Here is a 25,413-nt window from a genome sequence, read left to right on the forward strand (position 1 = left end):
TGACCGTCTAAGAATACTTGTCACGACACCACCCATCAACTAAACCCTTAACCCTGTTAAAAACACACAGGTTTCTCCCTCCAGTTATTCGATTTATTTAACTTTTTTTGCAGAATTATGAATCATATTCATAATTGACGTTGAATTTCAAAAGTGATTTCCCTACGAAACCAATAATATTATGTTATTTTAAATCAACCCTTAATATTAATATATAAGTCAAGGCCAAACTGTGCTTCTACAATAATGTTACACAGTTATTTCAAATTAATATACAGTGTATATATATGCTACAATGGCTGTAGTCTGTCATTGAAAATTAATATTATTCTAATGGTTACAACATCTGCATATCAAACAGAAAGTTCCAGGTTCGAATCCCGGTTGTGTGTTTTATCCTTATCACAGGTTTTCTCATCTTTATCATTTCAAATTAATTAATACATTATTACATTTTCAGTATCCGGGCGTTTTAGAATTTGTTCTGTGCCTGTGGTGTTTATATATAATATAGGCCTACGTTGACATTAAAGTGTTTTGATTTAATTTTCTCTATTTTTAGGTACATCCACAATTATTTTACAAAGAAAAATGTGATGGTTTTGATACACGTTTTATTTATTTATTCATTTCTTACATTTTCTTTTGGCTAAAAAGATCTGGACCCAATACCTCTGTAGATAAGGTTCTGCCTTGCACCATATTTCAAACCACTATTAAGCTCTGTCTACACTATCAAACTAGTTTGTCAAAATTGTGATGTGCCTAAATATAGTAGTGATATGACATCATCATGTCCATATATGGGCACATCACATGTTTTTGTCACATAATGTTTAATAGTGTGGACAGAGCTTTTGGTTATGCATTTGTTTTATATTCACTATTTAAATTTTTCTAAATATTGTCAATATAATACTTTGTTTCTAGCACTGTAGATTATTCTGAGTTCAGGTGGGATTTGCCGACATTCGCTCATTTTCCCTTTCTTGTAAATTAACATCGATTGTGTGTCTAACACTGTCCACAAGTTCTGTAATACCATCATTATTTTTTGCTGATATTCCAATGATATCTGAAAACTTGATCAATGTTTTTGGTTGCATTTCAGTCGGGATGTCTGTTAGATCACCTGAAAAAAGGGTATGAAAAGTTTTTGTCAGGGGACATAGGCTTGTCATACAGATACTATAAAATGAGCATGAGTCTGGGTTTTTTACATTGAATACACATCAAATGTGTTGACTGGACAACACTGCGTCCACACGGCCCCGGATTACATTGTAGTGTGTAAAACACTGTCCCATGTTCATACAATAACAGCAATTATTAAACTAATTGTTATATTTAAGTTAATTGGCTCTCTCTTCACTATCAAACTTTATGTGACAACAAAATGTGATGTGCCCATATACGAATGACCACTATATTTGGGCATATCACCACCATATTTGGGCACATCACACTTTTTGTCAAATTATTTTGATAGTGTAGACAGAGCTTTAGTTTGCTAAATTATTTAGCACTCTCTAGTTGGTATACTTTGGCACCTATTTGCAGCTGTTTTGTTTAAACTTCAGTTTCACTTCTTTTAAATCCGATATATTCTATTACTATTATTATATTCTATATATATAATATATATATATATATATATATATATACAAGTAATATTCTACTAATTAGTAATATTAACCCACTAGTGTTTACCTTGTTGTAGCCGAGATTTCACTTCCTCAAATTCTGTTTGTGTGTCTGGCAAATCAAGTTTGTTTATAGCTAACACTGCCGGCTTATCTAATAAATGTTCTATGTATAATTCAAGTTCCTAAGAATGTATAGAACAGATTGAAATACAATTATAATTATCATCAGTTGGCTTTGAATCTTTGCCAAATTAGTAGACTATTTTATTTAGAGCCAGGGTCAATTTTCACTCAGTTACACTTAATAATGTGCCACTAATTTATTAAAGGTTTTAGACCATCATAATCACATAATGGTTGAATGTTTTTGTGTTAAGTTCGGTCTACACTATCACACTTTATGCGACAAAAAATGTGATGTGCCCAAATATGGACATGATGATGTCATATCACTACCATATTTGTGCATATCACTACCATATTTGGGCACATCACATTTTTTTTTGTCAAACTAGTTTGATAGTGTAGACAGAGCTTGAGGTATGCATTTTCTTTCACGTTTGTCCTGGTTGAAATCTATTTTGACAGACTATCATTATATGGTATAGTGCTCCCTTGTTAAAAAAAATGTTGGATCTATCCCTGTTGCATGATGGGATTGTAACATTTGAACTTGGAAGTAAGTAAGTAAGTAAGTAATATTTATTGCTTTCCAAATACAGTACAAATAAATAAAACAGTATAATGTAAATGAAATAAAAAGAGAAACATTAAATATAAAAATACAAGACTAGACAAGAAAATAAGCATGGAAAGCAGGGGATGGCCCTGTAAGCCAAGAGGCTTGTTTCCAAAGTTGAACCTTACCTTATTGAGAAGCAAAACAGTTTCATAAGCATTTCTAAAAAAGCTTCTTTGCGAAAGCCTAAAGCCGGTTGCATCCACAACAAACAGCAGTAAATGCGTTCGTTCAACATGCCGTAAGAATTTATGCCCCATGCCAACGTTGTAATGAGCGCCCTCTATCAGGCCTGGTAGATCAGCGACAGTAATCTGCCTTAAATCTGGATAAAATATTGTTCCAACTTGAGGTTTAATTGTTGTGACTAAAATGAAAAAGAATTAATTACGGTAAATTATTATCTCAATTTTGATGTGGCAGTCAATTGACAAACATGTGGGCTGTTTATCGGTTGATAACATTTTTCTGCTTTTTATGTTTCACTTACATGGATATTCAGCAATTTCAGGCTTTGTCCTTGAAATTTTACTCAACAATGTAGACTTCCCTGCATTAGGAAACCTGACATAAACAAATTAAAAAAAATAAAGTTTACATTATATAAAGATTATCTTTTGAATCGCTGTACAGAAGAAGGAACATCTCTCAAGAAAACAATACAGTTGTTAGAAGGAGCCCATTTTTTGTATCAGTACTTTCTTTGAATAGATAAAATAGTTGATCACATCATTATCATAAATGCTGATGGATGGGTAAGTTTGCAGAAAGGATCTCAATGAAAATATGTTTCTTTGAAACCTTTTGGTCTAATCTTTGCTATCAGAGGTTTAACTTTTTAAATATTTTATTTTGTAATTGTTATCATTTGTTAATATGTATGTGTACAGTAACTATGATAGCTAAATAAAGTGAAAGGGGAATCGGTGAAGAGAGTTTGGAATTTTAGAAGTTGTGGTAGAAAAGGAAGACCACAGTTAGCAAGATGAGAAGAAGTTAAGATGAGATCTGGAAAAAGTCAGTAACCTCTTTCAGTGGAAGATTGGCTTAAATGATGAGTTTGTATGGTTTAAGAGAGCCTCTTCAAGTCAGCTGTACTGCTGTAGTACAGCTGTTAGAGATACCCTTGTAAAATAAAGTTGAATAAATAAATAAACAGTAATATAATAAATCATTTTTGACTAGTTTTTGTTTAAAAAAAATAAATCTATCCCGTACCCCACTAATCCAACGTCGGCTAATATCTTTAGCTCCAGCGATAAGACTTGCTTTTGACCTTTCTGGCCATTCCAGTTATTGGTGTTACACCCTCCCTGTCCACCTTTTGCCACAAGCAACTTGTCCTCCACATTTACTAAGTCTCCTTTAAAAAAAATAAGATTTCAAAATGAACAAGCACGTAACCATTGCAGAACAACATATACACATTTTTTTAATATATTGAATTAATTTTACCCAACAATGTGTTGTCATTTGTGTAAACACAAACACCATTAGGTACTGGAATGACGTAGTCATTCCCAGTGGAACCACGTAGACTATTCCTCCTGCTGTTTCTCCCAGTTTCTGCTTTGAATCTTTTAGTCGGATATTTCTGCCTTAACCTCTGTAGTGACAGTTTTTCGGATGGTTTTAAATATACATTTCCCCCATCTCCCCCGATGCCACCATAGACTGGATACCCTTGCCCACCAGATCCTCCACTGACAAAAATACGGAGGGAATCCGTGAAGTTGATTCTGCGTTTTATACTCTATAATAAAAATAAATAAAAAGAAAAAAAGGTAATACTAAGTTCATATATATAATTTATATTATTATTTATCAATTATATAATATATTATTTATCAATATATATATATTCAACTAAATAAACGACAGCAGTCTCTTCTTTTTACATCACAAAATGTATTTGTAATATTAGTGTAGGCCGTGATGATCACTGCCTGTTATCCTCTACATGTCATTCACGGTCATTCGCTCAATTGGTGAGCTGACTGACTGATGGAGAGGAACTGATCAATCATCGATTTAATTCGTAATTCAAAAGCGATTAGCAAGGAAAACATCTATAACGATAGAAAATATATTTATAAATCTGACCTTCTTTAAACCATCAGTTGCTGAGGCTGCAAGATTGCAAAATAAACCTGTTCTAACCATTTTTTAGGCTAGCCCTTTACTCGAGCTACCTACTGTGCATGTGTATGACTTTACTAACCATGTGTTGTTTGTAAATCATTCATCCGTATAAACGTAACCTATGACCTCTACCCACATGTTGTACAGTAAATTAAAATCAGATCAGGTTTTTAAATAAAAGTAAGTTTTGTTATGTTTCAGTTAGCTAAGTAATTGAATTAAAGCAACCAACAGTTATAAGAAAAGTTAAAGAAAGTTATCGAACATTAAAAATAAATATTTAGAGTCGGGTTGGGCGGTGGTGAGCGAGATTTAGCTAGGCCTAGGACGTTAGGGCCAGGCCTACCTATATAATAGACTATACTACTAAAGCAGTCATCCCAGCAGGCGCACCCAACAGCAGCAACGGACACACATCATGTCATGGCCTAGCTAGTAGGCCCCAGAAGTGTAACTTGTCTCTAGGCTAGATTAGTGAGACTAGATACTTAGCAAGACTTAGCTAGGCTGACCTTAGATGTAGGTCTTTTATCTATGTAAAATATTTAATTTAAAAACAAAATTTTGACATGGATGGATGGTTTATAATTTATTTCAGGTTTGTTAAACAATCAAGATGGGAAAAAGTGGCAGAAAAAGCAAAGAGAAGAAAAAAGACTTTCAAAAAGTGAAATTAAAAGTTGGAAAATCAAAACCTGCTGCAAACAATGTCACAAAAGCAACTTTCAAAACTGGTGGAGTCTTGATCCGAGAGCAACTGAAACAAGATGAATCACAACCCACCACACAGCGTAAACAAAATATACACGTACGTAACAAATTGTGGCTTTTACTGTACAATTTTATAAGTTTCTGTATGTAGGTTTAATGCTTATGTTATCTTATTTACAGTCTGTTACAAACAGTTTTCACATCAACAAATGATATTTTCTTAAAAATGAAATTCATTCATTCAACATTTATTTCGAAACAGTTAAAGAGATAAAAGGAGCACATATTTACGAAAGCCCATTAATGCCATTTTAAGTATATGTTTTTCGAACGTAATCCGTTCTAACGAATTAGTAATTCGTTTGAACGGATTAATAATCTGTTCAAACGAATTAGTAATCCGTTCAAACGAATTGCAACATATACAACAAGTGCCATTTAAAGTATATGTTGTAATTCGTTTGAACGGATTACTAATCCGTTCAAACAAATTACTAATTTGTTCAAACGAATTACTAATTCGTTCAAACGAATTAGTAATCTGTTTAAACGAATTAATAATTTGTTTAAACAAATTAATAATTTGTTTAAACAGATTAATAATCTGTTAAAACGAATTAGGAATCCGTTCAAACGGATTAGTAATTTGTTTAAACGGATTACTAATTTGTTCAAACGAATTAGTAATCCGTTTGAACAAATTATTAATTTGTTTAAACAAATTAATAATTTGTTCAAACGGATTACTAATTCGTTCAAACGAATTACTAATTTGTTAAAACAGATTAGTAATCCGTTTAAACAAATTATTAATTTGTTTAATAGTAATCCGTTTAAACGAATTAATAATTTGTTTAAACAAATTAATAATTTGTTTAAACGGATTACTAATCTGTTTTAACAAATTAGTAATTCGTTTGAACGGATTACTAATCTGTTTTAACAAATTAGTAATTCGTTTTAACAAATTATTAATTTGTTTAAACAAATTAATAATTTGTGTACAGCCAAATCAAAACCAGGCATTTGTCGTAAATGTGACATTTTGAGTTTTCAAGATATTTGTACAGAACACATAATTTGCTTTAAAATACTGAAAAAATTATTCAATTTGGTCAAGTATTTTTAGAGTTATGATACAATAAGTAAAGAAATACAAGTAAGAATTCATTTTTATTTAGCAGTGAAAAATGCATTCAAAGATAAACAATAGTTCAAACAGGAAGTTTAAATGTGCTGGCAGACATCGACTTATGTTCACCTTGACAACGCTAACTTCTAGTATACCTATGACTTTGAAATTTAGCACAAATGTAACTAATACATTTTTCTATAATCATTGAAATTTTCAAAGAAATCCAGTAACATTAACATTGTCAAATGAGACTTCAAATAACAACATACGTTAGTAAACTTTTTTTTACTAAACTTATGTTATGTGTGAGGCTTGTAATAACTATAAATAAGTACTATTAATAAAGTGACAATAAAAATACAACACATAGAAATGAACCAAAATTAATGATACACAGACAGTTGATTGTGTTTGATGTGTTTAAATTTATTTACAATTGGTACACTTTAAATTATAAAATTTTGGTCATTTTAGGCTGCGTGTTACAACAACAGTATTATCATCTTTTGTGCCGGGTCATTTAAATACATACATATTTTTCGATACAATTATTTCACGGTTTTATTCAGAATTACGTTGCATAATAGAATACATGTGTCATGTATCATCAGAATCAAAGTCATTTTTGTAAAGTTATATTAAGCACCGTATCAACATTATTGGAGTTCTTTGAGAAGAGAAAGTAGCAACAGCATCACCACCACTGTCAAAACTATTGGTATTACATTACAGTATTACCAATCAAGATCTGAAAACAGAATGAAAAATTAAATTAAACTTTTTTAAACACATTTAAAAATCATTTTTTTTTGGGCTAGGCCTAGACCAAGGTATGCTAGGTGGTTTTACTAGGCTAACTTGAAGTACTAAGCTGGCATACAGTTCATCTCTTATCTTATGCCTAGGCTAGGCCTAATATTTTGATCAAAAGTGTTTCTGTGTTCACCAAACTGAGTGTGTCGCGCTAGAAAGTCATTTCGTACTTTCTAACCTCTTGTTGTTTATGATTCGCTAGTGAAGCCAATATTTCTACTTTTCATATTATATAAATCATTAAACTATTCTATGTTGTTTTATTATTAGCTAGGATGCATAAATAGCAAGTATGAATTAATATTGAATGTTTTTTACAGTAAGAAAGTTTTGTTAAAACCTTACCGCTTCCTCAGTGTACTTTGAATGGAAGGATCTAAATCTCCCTACTCCAATCCAGGAGTTCTTCTACGCATGTGTAGATATCTACTACGTCATCATATATATATCGTATTTTACTTGCGGTCGGGCCATTACATGTAGTATTTTACTCGTACTTCGCTATTTTCTACCGTATTACTTAAATATATATCGCTTTCCCAGACCATCCTCCTCAGCTATATAGGCTAATACACATGAAATTATATGACATTTATTATTTGTCATCCTTCAGGGCAGGTATTGTATGATTCCACTGTACATAGCCGTATACCTGCCCTGACGTATGACAAATAAGACAACATTATTTTATTATTTGTCATCCTTCAGGGCAGGATTGTATGATTCCACTGTACATAGTCGTATACCTGCCCTGACGTATGACAAATAAGATATTGATTATTTGTCATCCTTCAGGGCAGGTATTGTAGATTCCACTGTACATAGTCGTATACCTGCCCTGACGTATGACAAATAAGATATTTATTATTTGTCATCCTTCAGGGCAGGTATTGTATGATTCCACTGTTATACATAGCCGTATAACTGCCCTGACGTATGACAAATAAGACATTTATTATTTGTCATCCTTCAGGGCAGGTATTGTATGATTCCACTGTACATAGCCGTATACCTGCCCTGACGTATGACAAATAAGACATTTATTATTTGTCATCCTTCAGGGCAGGTATTGTATGATTCCACTGTACATAGCCGTATACCTGCCCTGACGTATGACAAATAAAACATTTATTATTTGTCATCCTTCAGGGCAGGTATTGTATGATTCCACTGTACATAGCCGTTTCCCACAGGCCCACACAATGCACACCTGGATGGTGAAAAAAAAGTAATGTTTTTTCAATACTATTATGCCTCAAAATACATAGGCCTAATATAGACATTGTAGGCCTACAATGAAATTGTATAATGAACGTGAATGAAGTAAAAAGTGAAACAAATTGCAATCTGGTAGGCTACTTTCCCCGCTGTTTGTAAATATGAGGCCTGCTGCAGTAAAGCATTCGTACGTATTTATATATATATTTTTCCAGTACCATAGACTGTTTGTCTATCTATATATATTAATGGCAATCTTGTATTGACTATACTATGTATGCACTATAGATTAGTAAAAACGTAAGTTTTACGACGATTTGATTCAAATATAGGCCTATTCATTAAAAAGAAATTCTTATTTTTCAACATTAGATTGAATATTTTTACTTTCTTTTATTTACAGTTTTGTATTTTAAAAATAAAATGTATGTAATAATACATTCATTTAGAACATCACATTTTCTGTTTGGCTGATTCTTCATTTAGGTAGGCCTACATGGTATTAGACCGGGCGCCCGGAAGATTTATTCATGTGAAAAGATACAAAAGGTTTGATGATGTAAGGTGCGTATTAGGGCGAGATGCAATATTCGACATTGCTGCCGGGTCACAGCCTGTACATTGGGCCTGTGGGGATCATAACATAGGGGGGTAAAAATGCATTTATTCATGTGAAGCGATACAAGGATAAACTTTGTTGGATATCATTCGTAGTGGGCTAATAATGATTACATCACCAATGACAGCAACTTTATCCTGTACGGGGCGCCAAACAGCAACATTTTAGGGCCACGCCCAAATGGGTTTATTCATGTGAAGCGATACAAGGTTGAATCTTTTTTTAATGGCAGCAGTACATATTGGGGATGACAAAAACACCAATGACAGCAACTTTATCCTGTACATAAGCTCAGACAGCAGCCCTAAAGGTCCGCAGTTTCCCCCTATTCGGCTATATACTCGGCGCGTATGTCGTCCTATGGCGTTCAGCTGAGTTAGAAATACGTACTCGGACTGACAATAAATACAGAGTAGAATGCTAAAACAATAAATAAAGAGAGCAGTTGTTTCCTGTACCAAATCATCAAACATCAAACTCTTAGGAACTCACCCAAAATGGGTTTATCTATGAAGTATGTAATCATTTTTGAAAAAAAATGTTTTTTTTCTTCACTTTATTCGGTACCGTACCCAACAGCTCAAATACCCGAGGCTCCATTCGTGATCAACAATGTTGATAATACAAACACATTCACGATAACGAGTGACTTTTATTTTATAATTGAAATAATATATCTTTATTTTAGAATAATAAATAAAACACTTAAAATAACCAACAGCAGATTTGTATTTTAGGGTAACATTTTGAACAATCAATATTATATCAAAATCATTATTTCGATCAAAATAATATAATTTAAGAATATTTTTCAGATAAACTAAATAATTACACTCATAGTGATCGACACCGGTACCGATTATTGTACATAATTATTATAACTCGATTTAAATATTGTTTTAATTACACACGAGACACTAGTGATGTATATATGAAAAAAGGCAACAAAATCTAAATTTGCAACATTTTTTAACATAACATAACATAACATAATAGTAAAGTAAATAATAGTTCGAATTCAACATAATCATTTAGAGAATTGGTAAGGTATAGATTAGACTATCGATATCTTATTTGTCATACGTCAGGGCAGGTATACGACACTATGTACAGTGGAATCATACAATCAACCTGCCCTGAAGGATGACAAATAATAAATATCTTATTTGTCATACGTCAGGGCAGGTATACGACTATGTACAGTGGAATCATAAAATACCTGCCCTGAAGGATGACAAATAATAAATGTCTTATTTGTCATACGTCGGGGCAGGTATACGGCTATGTACAGTGGAATCATACAATACCTGCCCTGAAGGATGACAAATAATAAATGTCTTATTTGTCATACGTCAGGGCAGTTATACGGCTACGTACAGTGGAATCATACAATACCTGCCCTGAAGGATGACAAATAATAAATATCTTATTTGTCATACGTCAGGGCAGGTATACGACTATGTACAGTGGAATCATACAATACCTGCCCTGAAGGATGACAAATAATAAATGTCTTATATGTCATACGTCAGGGCAGGTATACGGCTATGTACAGTGGAATCATACAATACCTGCCCTGAAGGATGACAAATAATGTTGTCTTATTTGTCATACGTCAGGGCAGGTATACAACTATGTACAGTTAAATCATACAATACCTGCCCTGAAGGATGACAAATAATAAATGTCTTATTTGTCATACGTCAGGGCAGGTATCGGCTATGTACAGTGGAATCATACAATACCTGCCCTGAAGGATGACAAATAATAAATGTCTTATTTGTCATACGTCAGGGCAGTTATACGGCTATGTACAGTGGAATCATACAATACCTGCCCTGAAGGATGACAAATAATAAATATCTTATTTGTCATACGTCAGGGCAGGTATACGACTATGTACAGTGGAATCATACAATACCTGCCCTGAAGGATGAAAAATAATAAATGTCTTATTTGTCATACGTCAGGGCAGGTATACGGCTATGTACAGTGGAATCATACAATACCTGCCCTGAAGGATGACAAATAATCAATATCTTATTTGTCATACGTCAGGGCAGGTATACAACTATGTACAGTGAAATCATACAATACCTGCCCTGAAGGATGACAAATAATAAATGTTTTATTTGTCATACGTCAGGGCAGGTATACGACTATGTACAGTGGAACCATACCATACCTGCCCTGAAGGATGACAAATAATCAATATCTTATTTGTCATACGTCAGGGCAGGTATACGACTATGTACAGTGGAATCATACAATCCTGCCCTGAAGGATGACAAATAATAAATGTCTTATTTGTCATACGTCAGGGCAGTTATACGGCTATGTACAGTGGAATCATACAATACCTGCCCTGAAGGCTGACAAATAATAAATGTCTTATTTGTCATACGTCAGGGCAGGTATACGACTATGTACAGTGGAATCATACAATAACCTGCCCTGAAGGATGACAAATAATAAATGTCTTATTTGTCATACGTCAGGGCAGTTATACGGCTATGTACAGTGGAATCATACAATACCTGCCCTGAAGGATGACAAATAATAAATATCTTATTTGTCATACGTCAGGGCAGGTATACGACTATGTACAGTGGAATCATACAATACCTGCCCTGAAGGATGACAAATAATAAATATCTTATTTGTCATACGTCAGGGCAGGTATACGACTATGTACAGTGGAATCATACAATACCTGCCCTGAAGGATGAAAAATAATAAATGTCTTATTTGTCATACGTCAGGGCAGGTATACGGCTATGTACAGTGGAATCATACAATACCTGCCCTGAAGGATGACAAATAATCAATATCTTATTTGTCATACGTCAGGGCAGGTATACAACTATGTACAGTGAAATCATACAATACCTGCCCTGAAGGATGACAAATAATAAATGTCTTATTTGTCATACGTCAGGGCAGGTATACGACTATGTACAGTGGAACCATACCATACCTGCCCTGAAGGATGACAAATAATCAATATCTTATTTGTCATACGTCAGGGCAGGTATACGACTATGTACAGTGGAATCATACAATCCTGCCCTGAAGGATGACAAATAATAAATGTCTTATTTGTCATACGTCAGGGCAGTTATACGGCTATGTACAGTGGAATCATACAATACCTGCCCTGAAGGCTGACAAATAATAAATGTCTTATTTGTCATACGTCAGGGCAGGTATACGACTATGTACAGTGGAATCATACAATAACCTGCCCTGAAGGATGACAAATAATAAATGTCTTATTTGTCATACGTCAGGGCAGTTATACGGCTATGTACAGTGGAATCATACAATACCTGCCCTGAAGGATGACAAATAATAAATATCTTATTTGTCATACGTCAGGGCAGGTATACGACTATGTACAGTGGAATCATACAATACCTGCCCCGAAGGATGACAAATATTAAATAATAAATGTCTTATTTGTCATACGTCAGGGCAGGTATACGGCTATGTACAGTGGAATCATACAATACCTGCCCTGAAGGATGACAAATAATCAATATCTTATTTGTCATACGTCAGGGCAGGTATACGACTATGTACAGTGAAATCATACAATACCTGCCCTGAAGGATGACAAATAATAAATGTCTTATTTGTCATACGTCAGGGCAGGTATACGGCTATGTACAGTGGAATCATACAATACCTGCCCTGAAGGCTGACAAATAATAAATGTCTTATTTGTCATACGTCAGGGCAGGTATACGACTATGTACAGTGGAATCATACAATAACCTGCCCTGAAGGATGACAAATAATAAATGTCTTATTTGTCATACGTCAGGGCAGGTATACGGCTATGTACAGTGGAATCATACAATACCTGTCCTGAAGGATGACAAATATTAAATGTCTTATTTGTCATACGTCAGGGCAGGTATACGACTATGTACAGTGGAACCATACCATACCTGCCCTGAAGGATGACAAATAATCAATATCTTATTTGTCATACGTCAGGGCAGGTATACGACTATGTACAGTGGAATCATACAATCCTGCCCTGAAGGATGACAAATAATAAAATAATGTTGTCTTATTTGTCATACGTCAGGGCAGGTATACGGCTATGTACAGTGGAATCATACAATACCTGCCCTGAAGGATGACAAATAATAACTGTCATGTAATTTCATAATTTCATGTGTATTAGCCTATATAGCTGAGGAGGATGGTCTGGGAAAGCGATATACTGTATATTTAAGTAATACGGTAGAAAATAGCGAAGTACGAGTAAAATACTACATGGCCGGACCGCAAGTAAAATACGATATATATATGATGACGTAGTAGATATCTACACATGCGTAGAAGAACTCCTGGATTGGAGTAGGGAGATTTAGATCCTTCCACTTTGAATAGCTGTTAAAGGCAAATTTAACGCTTCAATGACTTGAGCCACTCTGTTAGCCAATCAAATTGCCTGTTTCAGGATTCCGTAGCAACAAGACTGGTTTGCTTATACCAAAAGGTTATTAAAGAATGTGTTTGATTGGCTATACTATTATTTTACATGACCTACAACCTTTATCTTTGGAAAGATTTTTTCACGAGCTTTCTAAAAATACCACACATTAAGGGGTCTTCTCATAATCAAAGAGGTAAAAGTTGGTTAGAACTAGACACAAATTACAGAATAGAACTTGATTTTTTCCCCAAAGACGAAAAAGGGGGTCTCATTAAAATGTTATTTTCATTGATTTATACTTATAATTTCTTTAAAATACATAGATTTTTGGAATCTACGGTAAATTTTCTGTAAGATTATTTAAAAAACTAAAAATGGTCAAGATATAGGTTTTACACATTCAGAAGCATTTTACAGAAATCCCTTGCTGCCGACAAACGCCTGGTTTTGGTTTGGCGGTACACATTTGTTCAAACGGATTAATAATCCGTTTAAACAAATTAGTAATTCGTTTGAACGAATTAGTAATCCGTTTAAACAAATTAGTAATTCGTTTGAACGGATTAGTAATCCGTTTAAACAAATTACTAATCCGTTTGAAGATTGACAGATTGACAGATTATTAATCTGTTTAAACAAATTAGTAATTACTATTAACAAATTATTAATTCGTTTAAACGGATTACTAATTCGTTTGAACGAATTAGTAATCCGTTTAAACAAATTACTAATCCGTTTGAACGGATTCCTAATTCGTTTTAACAGATTATTAATCTGTTTAAACAAATTATTAATTTGTTTAAACAAATTAATAATTTGTTCAAACGGATTACTAATTCGTTTGAACAAATTAGTAATCCGTTTAAACAAATTACTAATCCGTTTGAACGGATTCCTAATTCGTTTTAACAGATTATTAATCTGTTTAAACAAATTATTAATTTGTTTAAACAAATTACAACATATACTTTAAATGGCACTTGTCGTATATGTTGCAATTCGTTTGAACGGATTACTAATTCTTTTGAACAGATTATTAATCCGTTCAAACGAATTACCAATTCGTTAGAACGGATTACGTTCGAAAAACATATACTTAAAATGGCATTAATGGGCTTTCGTACATATTTACAATAACTTAAATGGTAACATTAATAAGAAACTGTTTCTGGGATCGGAAAAAAAAGTTAAAATAAAACTGCATGGCAAACTAATGGTTTCAGATATTTCATTTAACAAATAAAAATTTAACTATGGCTCATTATGATTGTATTTGGAATGTTAAAATTTTGAATATTTAAATGTAATTCTTTTCTTTTTTATTAGGAATTACTTTGCCAGTTAAACCACTATAACTCCAAAGTCCGACAAGATTCTCTTTGGGGCATGAAAGAACTTCTTACCAAACACCCAGAACTTATATCTGAACACTTGGCTCTCCTTGTGGATAACTTCTGTACATTATTCACTGACAAGCAGGCGTCTGTCAGAAAAGCAACGATATCACTGCTAGCCCTACTGTTCGCAAACACACATGAGAATGATATGTCTCCGTTTATGTCCATTCTTGTGGTTTACCTCTGCAGTGCAATGACCCATATTGACGAGAGTGTACAACTTGATTCGTTGTCTGTCCTCGACCTTTGCCTCGACTCGTATCCGAATTTGATCGTGCCACACAGTCAAGAACTCTTGATGAACTTTGTCAGCCAGATTACGAGGCAGCGAAGCATGAAACCAGACTTTGAAAATGCAGATCTTGAGCTAATTGTGAACCCTGATAGAAAAATGACATCACAATCTTGGAGGTTAAAGGTCATTATCATTCATGAATACATTTTAGTAATTGCAGTTAAATCACCTGTTAAGCTCTGTCTACACTATCAAACTAGCTTGCAAAAAAAATGTAAATATGCTAGTGATATGACATCATCATCACATTTTTTTGTCACATAAAGTTTGATAGTGTATGCTTTACAATATTTGACTATTGTGTGATGTATATTTATAAATTGATAGTAGATAGTGCTGTGCATTACATTCTTATTCACTTTCGTTTCTAGGTATTGGCAAGGTTACGTAAATTTCTCCAGTCATTGCTGGAGACAAGGAAAGTTGATGTAAGTGCTGTCGACACCTCAGGGGTAACAGCTATCAGATGGGATGAAACCAATGGAAATAATCTGCATTTTAAACCGTTTCTTTTAGAAGGTTTTACATTAAGGTTAGAGTAGTCAATATTTTGGTTGAATTTTCATTTATTGTTAGTTTATTTATTGAATATTCTATTTGTAAGTATACAGTACAACTCTTCTTAACAATTTTTTCAATCTTCTATCAACTAAAAGTCGTAGTTAGTCATGTCTCGGGTCACATTCTATGGTCACCGTACAGATAGGCTACTACATCAGTACTTCTATGAATGGATGACTAGTTGGTGACAAGAACGCTAGTTGGTCATACCCAGTACCGTTTTGATTTTACGATCATTCGGGAAACCACCTCACGACGTTATTTATATCCTTATTTATGTACTACATATAGTACTGTAGAACCAATCGTTCCGAACACTCTTTATTAAATGGACACTTCGGATAAAGTATGGGGAAATGTATGTTTTAACGCTTTGGGCTAACTAATTACCACATTTCTATAGCGCCCTTTTCATGGATAATCACGCTCAAAGGCGCTTTACATAGCACATTATTACCTTGATAATTTTTTTTAGCAAACGCGTATGGAAACATACTCCCATAATAATGCAGCTAGTAATCGGTGCAAAGTTGTGTCTTGATCTAACCAGCACCCATTTTCTATACCTAAGAGGAGAGAGGCAAGTGTAAGTGTCTTGCTTAAGCATACAAGCAATGCGACGAGCGTTCGATTCGAACCACGATCTCACTATTAGTAATCCAACACAACGCGCCACACGCCCTTACTGACTCCTATTAAGGGGACAATTTGTTGTACCCTATAGGAGGTGTCCCCTTAATAGAGGTTCTAATGTAAGTAACCCATATCCTTTACATTTATATCTATGAGCGTACTGTCACTCCCATTTCAGTTTTCCTGATACCCCTGCTTAAATATCTACCTTTTATCATCAGCTCTGTATTGTTATTTTCAGGTCACTGACCTCTGACACCAATTCACAGACCAACCAACTATCTAGTGTGGGTGATGTGGTTTCATTTGTAAACAAAGTGATTCCACTTCTTATGCAATCATGGATGGAAGTGTCTCCGTCTCTCATGAGTACAGAAAGCGGACTGTTACCTGTTGCTATGGAAACGTTAGAAGCTGTTCTTGGCGTGTTGTGTCTGTTGTTGAAATGGGTTCGTGTTACTTGTATGGAGAAAGATGATTTTAAGGTATTAGTTAATAATTAATGTATATCCTCGGGTATAATCCCACCTCCCAACTTTATGTCTGATTTCACAAACAGACATACCCCGGGTATAATCCCAGTATTGACTGTTGATCTGGATATAGGCCTCTCTAGCCAGTTCTGATGAGTTTTTACAAGAAATGCTTACCAATAATTGTTTTTCCTGAACCAGGCTTTCCCCACTAGGGGGTGGGGTTATACCAGACGATATACGGTTATTATATTTTTTTTTTTTATCATTTCACATTTATATTCCTTCTAATTGATACATGAAACAAAATAATTTTGCCATCTTGGCCTTTTATAAATTTTCAGTATATCACTGGGTGAATTTATAAAGGCCTTTCCTGTCAGTCAATATTAATGCTGTCATAAAATCCAACATGATTATAAAATGTGGTTTTTTTTCTTTAGCCTTTAGATAAACTCCTTGCCCAACATAAAAAAGAATTTAGCCAACGATTGTTTACATCGTTTCCACTCATCGAAAACAGTCATGGTTCAAACAAACGCAAGAAGGGAAAGCAATCGGGTGTCCAGACGTCTAACCTGGCATTAGCTGAAATCATGACATACTTCATCAACAAAGATAAACCTTTAAAAGGATGGTATCAGAGGCTACATGATCACTTTGTTGATGATCTTTCTGATTACTGTACTGTTGATCATGTGACCGCTGTGCTGAGTATTGTGAAGAGGCTAATTGGAGTCCTTAACAAATCTGGTATTATTATCTTTTAATAGGATTGTTATTTTTAAAATTTCAATGACTTGTGATAGCTTACTGCACCAACCCCAATTTATATAATATAATTATGTATCTGTGGTTACAGCATACTTTGATAATAAATAACGTGCATGTCTTTTTTGTTCCAGATGCAAACACTCTTCTAGAGGTACTCTGCGATCTCCACAAAAAGTTCCATCAGAAATCGCAAGTTCGGGGATTCCTTCTTCGATTTCTCTCGGACATAGCTATGAAGGAATCTGGGTAAGAATGTTATACTTGAAGCTTTTGACCTGGTGACCAATAGAGCGTGACATAACATAGCATACCTTTGTGCTTAATAACAGAAAATATATTAAGTAAAGAGTTAAGTTAAAGAGTCGCTATCCAATGATCAATTATCATGAAAGCCCCAGTGGTCTAATGGTTAGGACATCTGCATATTCGGCAGAAGGTTCCAGGTTTTAATCTCGGTTGGGACGGATTTTTCTCATTCTCACAGATTTCCTCATATTTATCGTTTCAAATTAGTTCTGTGCCTGTTTTGTTTACAAGTACAATTTTAATATATAATCAATAGCAAACTACTATTAACAATTTTACTTTTCTAGTTTTGAATCTGTGAATGAATGGGTAAGCAGCCTTCCTACTGAAGTCCTTAGACTAAACATTGGAAAGTCGTGTGACCGAAGTAATGTCAAATCATGTGACATTAGTGACATCATTCAAGTGATATCAAAAGCTGCATCCAGAGGTCACCAAACTGTTCTGCAAGGATTTCAAGACAATATAGTGAAGTTAATGGGTATGTCAGCTCAATGTACACTGTATTCATTAATTTATATTTAACTTATATAGTGCATGCCATGTGGTGGTAGGGCCCTATGTATGACAGACAACAAATTAAATTAGATCCTCTGTTCCTAATGGATCTCAGTGTGTATAAAGTGTCATTTCAATCTACTAATTGGTTTCAGAGGCTTTTTGGAAAATGAAAATAACAGTGCAATATAGTATGTGCCTAAAATAGTTAATAGCTTGAAACAAAAAATGTATACCTACTGTATATCTGCAAAGACTCTTTAAAGGTTGTCTGTGAACTCACAAAAAATTCCATCAGAAATCACAAAAAAAATATTGATACCTAAATCTCTACCATTAGACCATCGGGATGGCCTTCTCTTGCAAGTATCAGCTCTTGAACAACGTGAGCTGGTTCAACTTCTCTACTGGGTACCAATACTTGGTAAGGATCTGCTCAGGGAACTTGCTTTTGCTAGTATGGATGAGAGGCTAACATGTGATAATATAGCGTTTGCTTTCCAGTTATTAACCATTCGGTAAGTCTTTACTTTACCTTTCTGTGGTTTGATTTTGTAAGTGAGTTTAACTCACCAGTGCAACGTTGGTATTTCCTTTGACAATTTATTTATGGTAGAGCGGCAACGGCAAGGGGAGATATTGGACTATCTATTTGGAGGCATGGGTTTGAGACCTGTCTATTAGCTTATTCACTTACTGTAATAGTCAATTTCAAGAGTTGCACCACCATCTGTGTGTGTGTGTAAACTGTAAACTCTAGCCATTGCTTATATCCTTTTGGTAATGTAAGATACTTTGCTTTTATTGCCTCATCCTTTGAATTGGAAATAAAGCCGTACATACGTTACACATGTGGACAAAAACTTAAAAGATCGTCTCCTGTTCTGCTTAAAGATAAATAAAGGAAAAAATAAATTGAAAAAATAAATAATTTGTTTATTTTACTCTTCTTGTTTTTATATTACTAGATTTTCAAGCTGTGAAACACATGAAATTGATGAACTATTAAGCTGCCTTTTAACCAGTAATTTAGGTAAGCTACTGGATTGAAATTCTTGTGGAAAAAAAAACCAACCAAAATATACAGTTGATGTTTTATAACGTTATTCATGATTACTTAAATATCTCTGCAGGTTTAACAATGGAGGTTCTAAACAATCTTGAATTAGAAGCATCGGGGAAAGAAAAGAACGATGATGTGTTACTCATACGACCTCCGACCTATTGTTACATAGTTTTACAGTCATGTGACTCTAAAGATTATTTCCGACAAACCAGGATATGTAAGGTGTGTATATTTAAGTGTTAGAAAATTGGTACAGTATTTCTGATTTTAGTTGACACAGTTTGTTTGATTTCCATATTCTTTTAGATAATTTGTGATTGCTTTAAACAACTTGAAATCAGTGGACGTGTGTGGATAAGTTATCAATTAGCTGTATATAATCTACTTGTAAGTATCGTCTATTTTCTGCCTCCATTATATTTATTGATTGACTAAAATATTTGGTTTATTACACCGAGACCCCTACTCGTCTTGAAAGATGTACTAGGTTCTTTAAGCTAGATCAGCTAGATGGGTACACTGGACCTAAGGTTTATAGTCTTTATCCGAGTAGACTCTTTCTACCACCAGAACCATGAAACGGGTGAGCCTTGAACCCTTACCGATGTAATGGCTACGTAATTACGGTTTTAAGAAGAAATACAAACTTTCTTTTATTAATTTATATTAACTAGATGGCACGCTCGCTTCGCTCGCGTACCATCTAGGGGTGCTCACAGATGGTTCTCGAATACAGTAGAATCCACGGACGGGGACTTTTTTGGGACACTAAACAAAAACGGAAGTGTCCCCCTAATTGGGGTATTCAGAAATAGAGACAACAAAACCAATACTGGATTCCATAAAGGACAATTAATTTATGTGGATTAAAGAAATTAGGGAGAAATGGAAATGTATGTACGGGAATTGGGCGGCAGCACGTGGTGGTGGTGATGGAACCGCAGTAATAAAGTTGATTGTATTTATATATTATAAGAACCAAACTAAATAAATAGACCTAGACATTCTGCGAAATGGAAATCGGAAATTCAAGCTCCTATTCAGTGAAAAATTAAACTGTAGTCTACCTAAATATTTAGGGCAAATCATCGGTTGTGGTGTTGAACTTCCTGTAAACATTTGTGTGAACCAAACTGGGTCGAATTTCTGTCATGAGTACTGATTTGTTGGCCTGTGATTTATGACGCCTAAGGGATCTATCTAGACTTATTTTTTAGAATAATGTACGTACCTGTCAGATACAATTGTCTTGTGTCGTATAATAAATAAGTACTGTAATAGTTACTGAAGTTACTATTACAATCTCGTCAATGAAAACACGAAAATGTATATGCACTTACTTATGAAAACGTATACAGTATTATACTCAGTTATTGAAACAGTAGGTTTAAAAAAGTTTCGTTTGTCTGTAAAATGATGTAATCAAGCTGTTTACATGAGTCTTAATTTATAAGCACATCAATAATAAAATAGTTTATCTATCCTGTAATTGCCGAGATTATGGTCGCTGTTGAATGAAATAAAGCCAATCGGTATCATATTTGTACAGAAACGTTTTCGCGGCCGAAGGGTGTAACCTAAATTCGTTGTATTATTATTATCGTCAAGAACTAACTGTAACTACATAGAAAGTAGGGTATCATAAATTTGGCCTTAGCACTCGGGGGAGTGGCTAAGATGAAGTCCGTGGGACTACTAAATATAAATTGTAATGAACCTCGAGGGACATAAATAGGAATATTTCATGCTTCATTATCAATGTATAATAAATGGAAACTGTTTACCGATTCAAATAATAGAAATTGGTTTTTAACATTTTCCGAACCTATTGCAAGTTTATTCTCAAAGGGCCCATATATTTACCTACCGTATGTGTTAAACCAAGGGCTCATAAATTTACCTACAGTACTTGTGTTAAACCAAACTACTGGATGTTCCATTCATCGCAAATCAATACATTTGTATAATCGTATATTAAATCTATCAAAATAGTATTTTTTAAAGAAAATCGGCCTGTCTTCAACATTATGATGGTGTACTCTAGCTGTTCAACCGGTTTTCAGCTATTAAAAACAATTATCGTAGGAGGAGATAGGAAAATGCGAAGCCTCCTCGCTATGTAACATTAGGGTTGAGGGATGGGAAAGCGGATAGGTACAAAGAGGAACAATTTTTAAATATATTCTTTATCCACTGAGTAACGAAATATTTTGTTCATGTTTTATAGGCCTATAAATAATATACCTCTAAATACAGTAGGCCTAAAACATTTGCGATTTAATACTTTGTTAAAATTGTCACTGTCATAATCGATTGAAATATTAAAGTACATGTCACGATACACCACTACGACGTTTATATTTTTGGTAATTATTAATTAATACAAACGTTGAGAAGGAACTGTCAGTATAAAGTTTATTTGTATATCTAACAGTAGAGCCTATCCACAGTCTCAGTAATAAAGTTTATTTGTATATATTTTTATATTACATCTAACAGTACGAACATTCACAGTAAGAAATGTTCGATTCAAATGAAAAATAGTTAATAGGTATTTACAGTATTGTCAAAGTATTGCAAGTTTATTCTCAAAGGGCCCATATATTTACCTACCGTATGTGTTAAACCAAGGGCTCATAAATTTACCTACAGTACTTGTGTTAAACCAACTCTGGCAGACTGAGAGATTGGGATGTTCCATTCATCGCAAATCAATACATTTGTATAATCGTATATTAAATCTATCAAAATAGTATTTTTTAAAGAAAATCGGCCTGTCTTCAACATTATGATGGTGTACTCTAGCTGTTCAACCGGTTTTCAGCTATTAAAAACAATTATCGTAGGAGGAGATAGAAAAATGCGAAGCCTCCTCGCATTTTTTTGGCGGGTATTTTTCAAGATGGACATCCATTAGACAGTGTATACCACGATCGGAAAACACCCCTATTTGGGGCAAATCTTTGAACCTAAATTCGTTTTAATCGTCAATAACTAATTATCTAACTCAATTTAATTAGTAAACAGGGTTACATCAGGCGGTTAAAATAAGTACCGAAAGTACGAACCAACTTTACATACCATCGAGTGAAAATTCTAGAAGTAAGGCGCGATTTACCGAATTTTGCCCTTACGTAAATTTATATATAGATTTATACTAAGCTAATGTCTATATTATGCCATGATTTCATGCATGCATGTGTATGTACAGTATAATGTAATGTACCGTTTGTTGGCCTATATGGGCACATTTAACATTTCTGCTTCTGTTTTGAACCTCATCTGGTATTTTGTTGTCCTGGCAATGGTATTCCCTAACAATGCGCGTCCCCTGTTATAATTAATGTTCTATTCGTCTATCTTTTATTTATTTATTTATTAATTTATTTATTTATTCTTTTTACGGTAGCTTAATTAATGTGACTAGTTTTTAGTGGGCCTCCTATCACAAGGCCCTTGGGGTTTCTTGGAGGTCCCTTTCATTGTTAAAAATATGTTTTACTCATTGCTTGCTTTTTTTTGTTTGTTTTATGCGATGAATAAAGATTTATGATTTATGCTATGTTTATGTTACGGTTCTATTGCGCGGCCACCCACTCACTTAGTTTGACCACCCACTCACTTAGTTTGACCAGTCACTCACTAACTTTGGCCACTCATGTTTAATGATCGACTAAAATATTTGATACATTAGTTGGGCGTCCACTGTATTCGATTTTTCATATTTCAGTCAAGCAAGAGAATCTTCCCAATCAAATCACTCCAATCAATTCTACGAACATTCTACCACCTGAATTCTGAAAATACTCAAATTGGAACCAACTTATCACAACATCTAGCTCACTGCTGCTTGGCGTCCATTTTGGCTAGTGTTCCTCTTTACGAGGCAGTGTATAATGATGACCATTGGAGCATTGATCTCTGGACATTGTGTGTGGACATATTTCTGAAGACTCCTGATTTGTTGCACCTTTCATTGGAGTTGATGGATTGTGGAATTCAAGGTAAATATAAAAGAGTGTATTTCATAAGATCCTAACTGTATAGAAATAACTTTTGTTCCAGAATAAACACCCCCATAATGAAAGTAGAACAGCCCATGGCGCAAAGTAAAATTATTAATTTATATATAACCTGTTATTACCTGCATAATTTGGACTCTACAATTTTGGTTAGTTGATAATAGAATCATATATCTCACTGTGGGTATTTTAAATCCTTTACTCTAACTAAAATTAAAAAAAGTGTATTTAGGGATCATATGTAATGTTATATTTTGTTTTTACTGCAATTTTTGTTTCAATGTAGACATTTTTAAGTTGGTCCCTACAATGATTTACCAACAAAAATCTAACTTGCGAAATAATTGCATTAACAGATTAAATAGTATAAAATATATAGTTACTGCAGTAGCTGTTATACTAAATAATGTTGGCGTAGTACAATATATAGTAATTTGAAAGTTATTGTAATTCAGAACACTCATTTTTACACACCACAGTTGAACCTCCGTAAGCGGCCACCTCCCATAAGCGGCCATATTTCCCGGTCCTAAGCGTGACCGCTTATGGGAGGTTTAACTGTATAACAATTGTCTCAATGTTTATTACTATATATCAGATGTTTCGCAAGAAGATGATATTTACAAGACTGCTATTGTTTTGTTACGGTTGCTGCAAACATCTTCGTTGTCAATTTATCTAGTTAGGGACGCGTTGTTGTTGCGGAGAATATCTAACAACTTACAGGTTAGTGTTTTCCTACTCATTTCACTGTGCTGGCTTAAGCCTTGTCCACACTATCAAACTTGATTTGACAAAAAATGTGACATGCTCATATATAGACATGATGATGTCATATTATTACCATATTTGGGCACATCATACTTTTTTGTCAAACTAGACAGAGCTTTTAAACCTTAACATGATACAGCACCACATGTGATACATTTGTCGCACTGTATATAAGATTTTTCTAAGATATCTGACGAATGATGTTAGATGAAATTAATATACTTTTTAAATATTTTTTTTCAGATTCATCATCTATGTCCAAAAGAGAGCCAATGGCGGGTTGAACTAAACTATGAGTTAAGTCTTCTGCCATCAGTAACAGACAGAAGATGATGTCATATCACTACAATATTTAGGCATATCACTACCATATTTGGGCACATCACACTTTTTTTGTCATACTAGTTTGATCTAGTGTAGACAGAGCTAACTAATCAGCTGAGGTTTGTACTATTTACAGCGATTCTTAAAATTATTAAATGGCAAAAATTAATACTGATAATAATATATTGCCATATATTTGCTCATATACTGTGTTATCACCCTTTTATAGTCCCGTAATAACCATTTATATAAAAAAATAAACTGTCTAAATATCAACATTTAGAAATATGTAATAATATTGAGGTAATATAAATAAATATGTGCAGAATACATTTTGTGTTTCAAATAATAATTATAGTAACCAGTTTATGTGGAAAGATAAAAGGGTAAACATTTTCCTGTTTCTTTTTAAAAATCCCTGTACTAATTGAGAAAATAGCCAAATATCGAATTTATAAAATGTATATGATATTGAGGTAATGTGTGTAGAAAACATTATGTGCATCTGCGCATGACAAATTATGATAGTAAGCCTAACCAGTAATGTGCGCAGAACACATTATGTGCATCTGCGCATGACAAATTATGATAGTAAGCCTAACCAGTAATGTGTGCAGAAAACATTATGTGCATCTGCGCATGACAAATTATGATAGTAAGCCTAACCAGTAATGTGCGCAGAAAACATTATGTGCATCTGCGCATGACAAATTATGATAGTAAGCCTAACCAGTAATGTGTGCAGAAAACATTATGTGCATCTGCGCATGACAAATTATGATAGTAAGCCTAACCAGTAATGTGCGCAGAAAACATTATG

General features: G+C 34.0%; 2 protein-coding genes across 3 annotated transcripts; one reads left to right on the top strand and one right to left on the bottom strand.

Annotated features, from left to right (window-relative positions):
- Positions 1–597: 597 nt before the first annotated feature.
- Positions 598–4,678, bottom strand: LOC140048353 (GTP-binding protein 10-like). Its single transcript, XM_072093211.1, has 7 exons — positions 4,489–4,678; positions 3,841–4,138; positions 3,604–3,748; positions 2,876–2,949; positions 2,514–2,752; positions 1,711–1,828; positions 598–1,132 (listed from the first exon to the last, which is right to left on the bottom strand). Exons 1-7 carry the CDS (start codon positions 4,546–4,548, stop codon positions 951–953), a joined length of 1,116 nt encoding a protein of 371 aa, XP_071949312.1. The 5' UTR covers positions 4,549–4,678; the 3' UTR covers positions 598–950.
- LOC140048030 (testis-expressed protein 10 homolog) lies at positions 4,659–24,913 on the top strand. Of its 2 annotated transcripts, XM_072093068.1 has the most exons (15): positions 4,659–4,707; positions 5,126–5,335; positions 14,800–15,288; positions 15,537–15,697; positions 16,601–16,844; positions 17,276–17,585; positions 17,738–17,852; positions 18,200–18,393; positions 18,751–18,928; positions 19,379–19,443; positions 19,544–19,698; positions 19,783–19,863; positions 23,207–23,480; positions 24,097–24,224; positions 24,513–24,913. In XM_072093068.1, the coding sequence occupies exons 2-15, from the start codon at positions 5,144–5,146 to the stop codon at positions 24,600–24,602; spliced, it is 2,676 nt and encodes an 891-aa protein (XP_071949169.1). In that variant the 5' UTR covers positions 4,659–4,707; positions 5,126–5,143; the 3' UTR covers positions 24,603–24,913. The 2 variants fall into 2 exon arrangements, with proteins under 2 accessions (XP_071949169.1, XP_071949248.1); XM_072093147.1 differs by lacking the exon at positions 4,659–4,707 and having other exon boundaries at positions 5,027–5,335.
- The last annotated feature ends 500 nt before the right edge of the window (positions 24,914–25,413 follow it).

Source organism: Antedon mediterranea, chromosome 1 (assembly GCF_964355755.1).
Source record: "Antedon mediterranea chromosome 1, ecAntMedi1.1, whole genome shotgun sequence".
NCBI lineage: Eukaryota > Metazoa > Echinodermata > Crinoidea > Comatulida > Antedonidae > Antedon > Antedon mediterranea.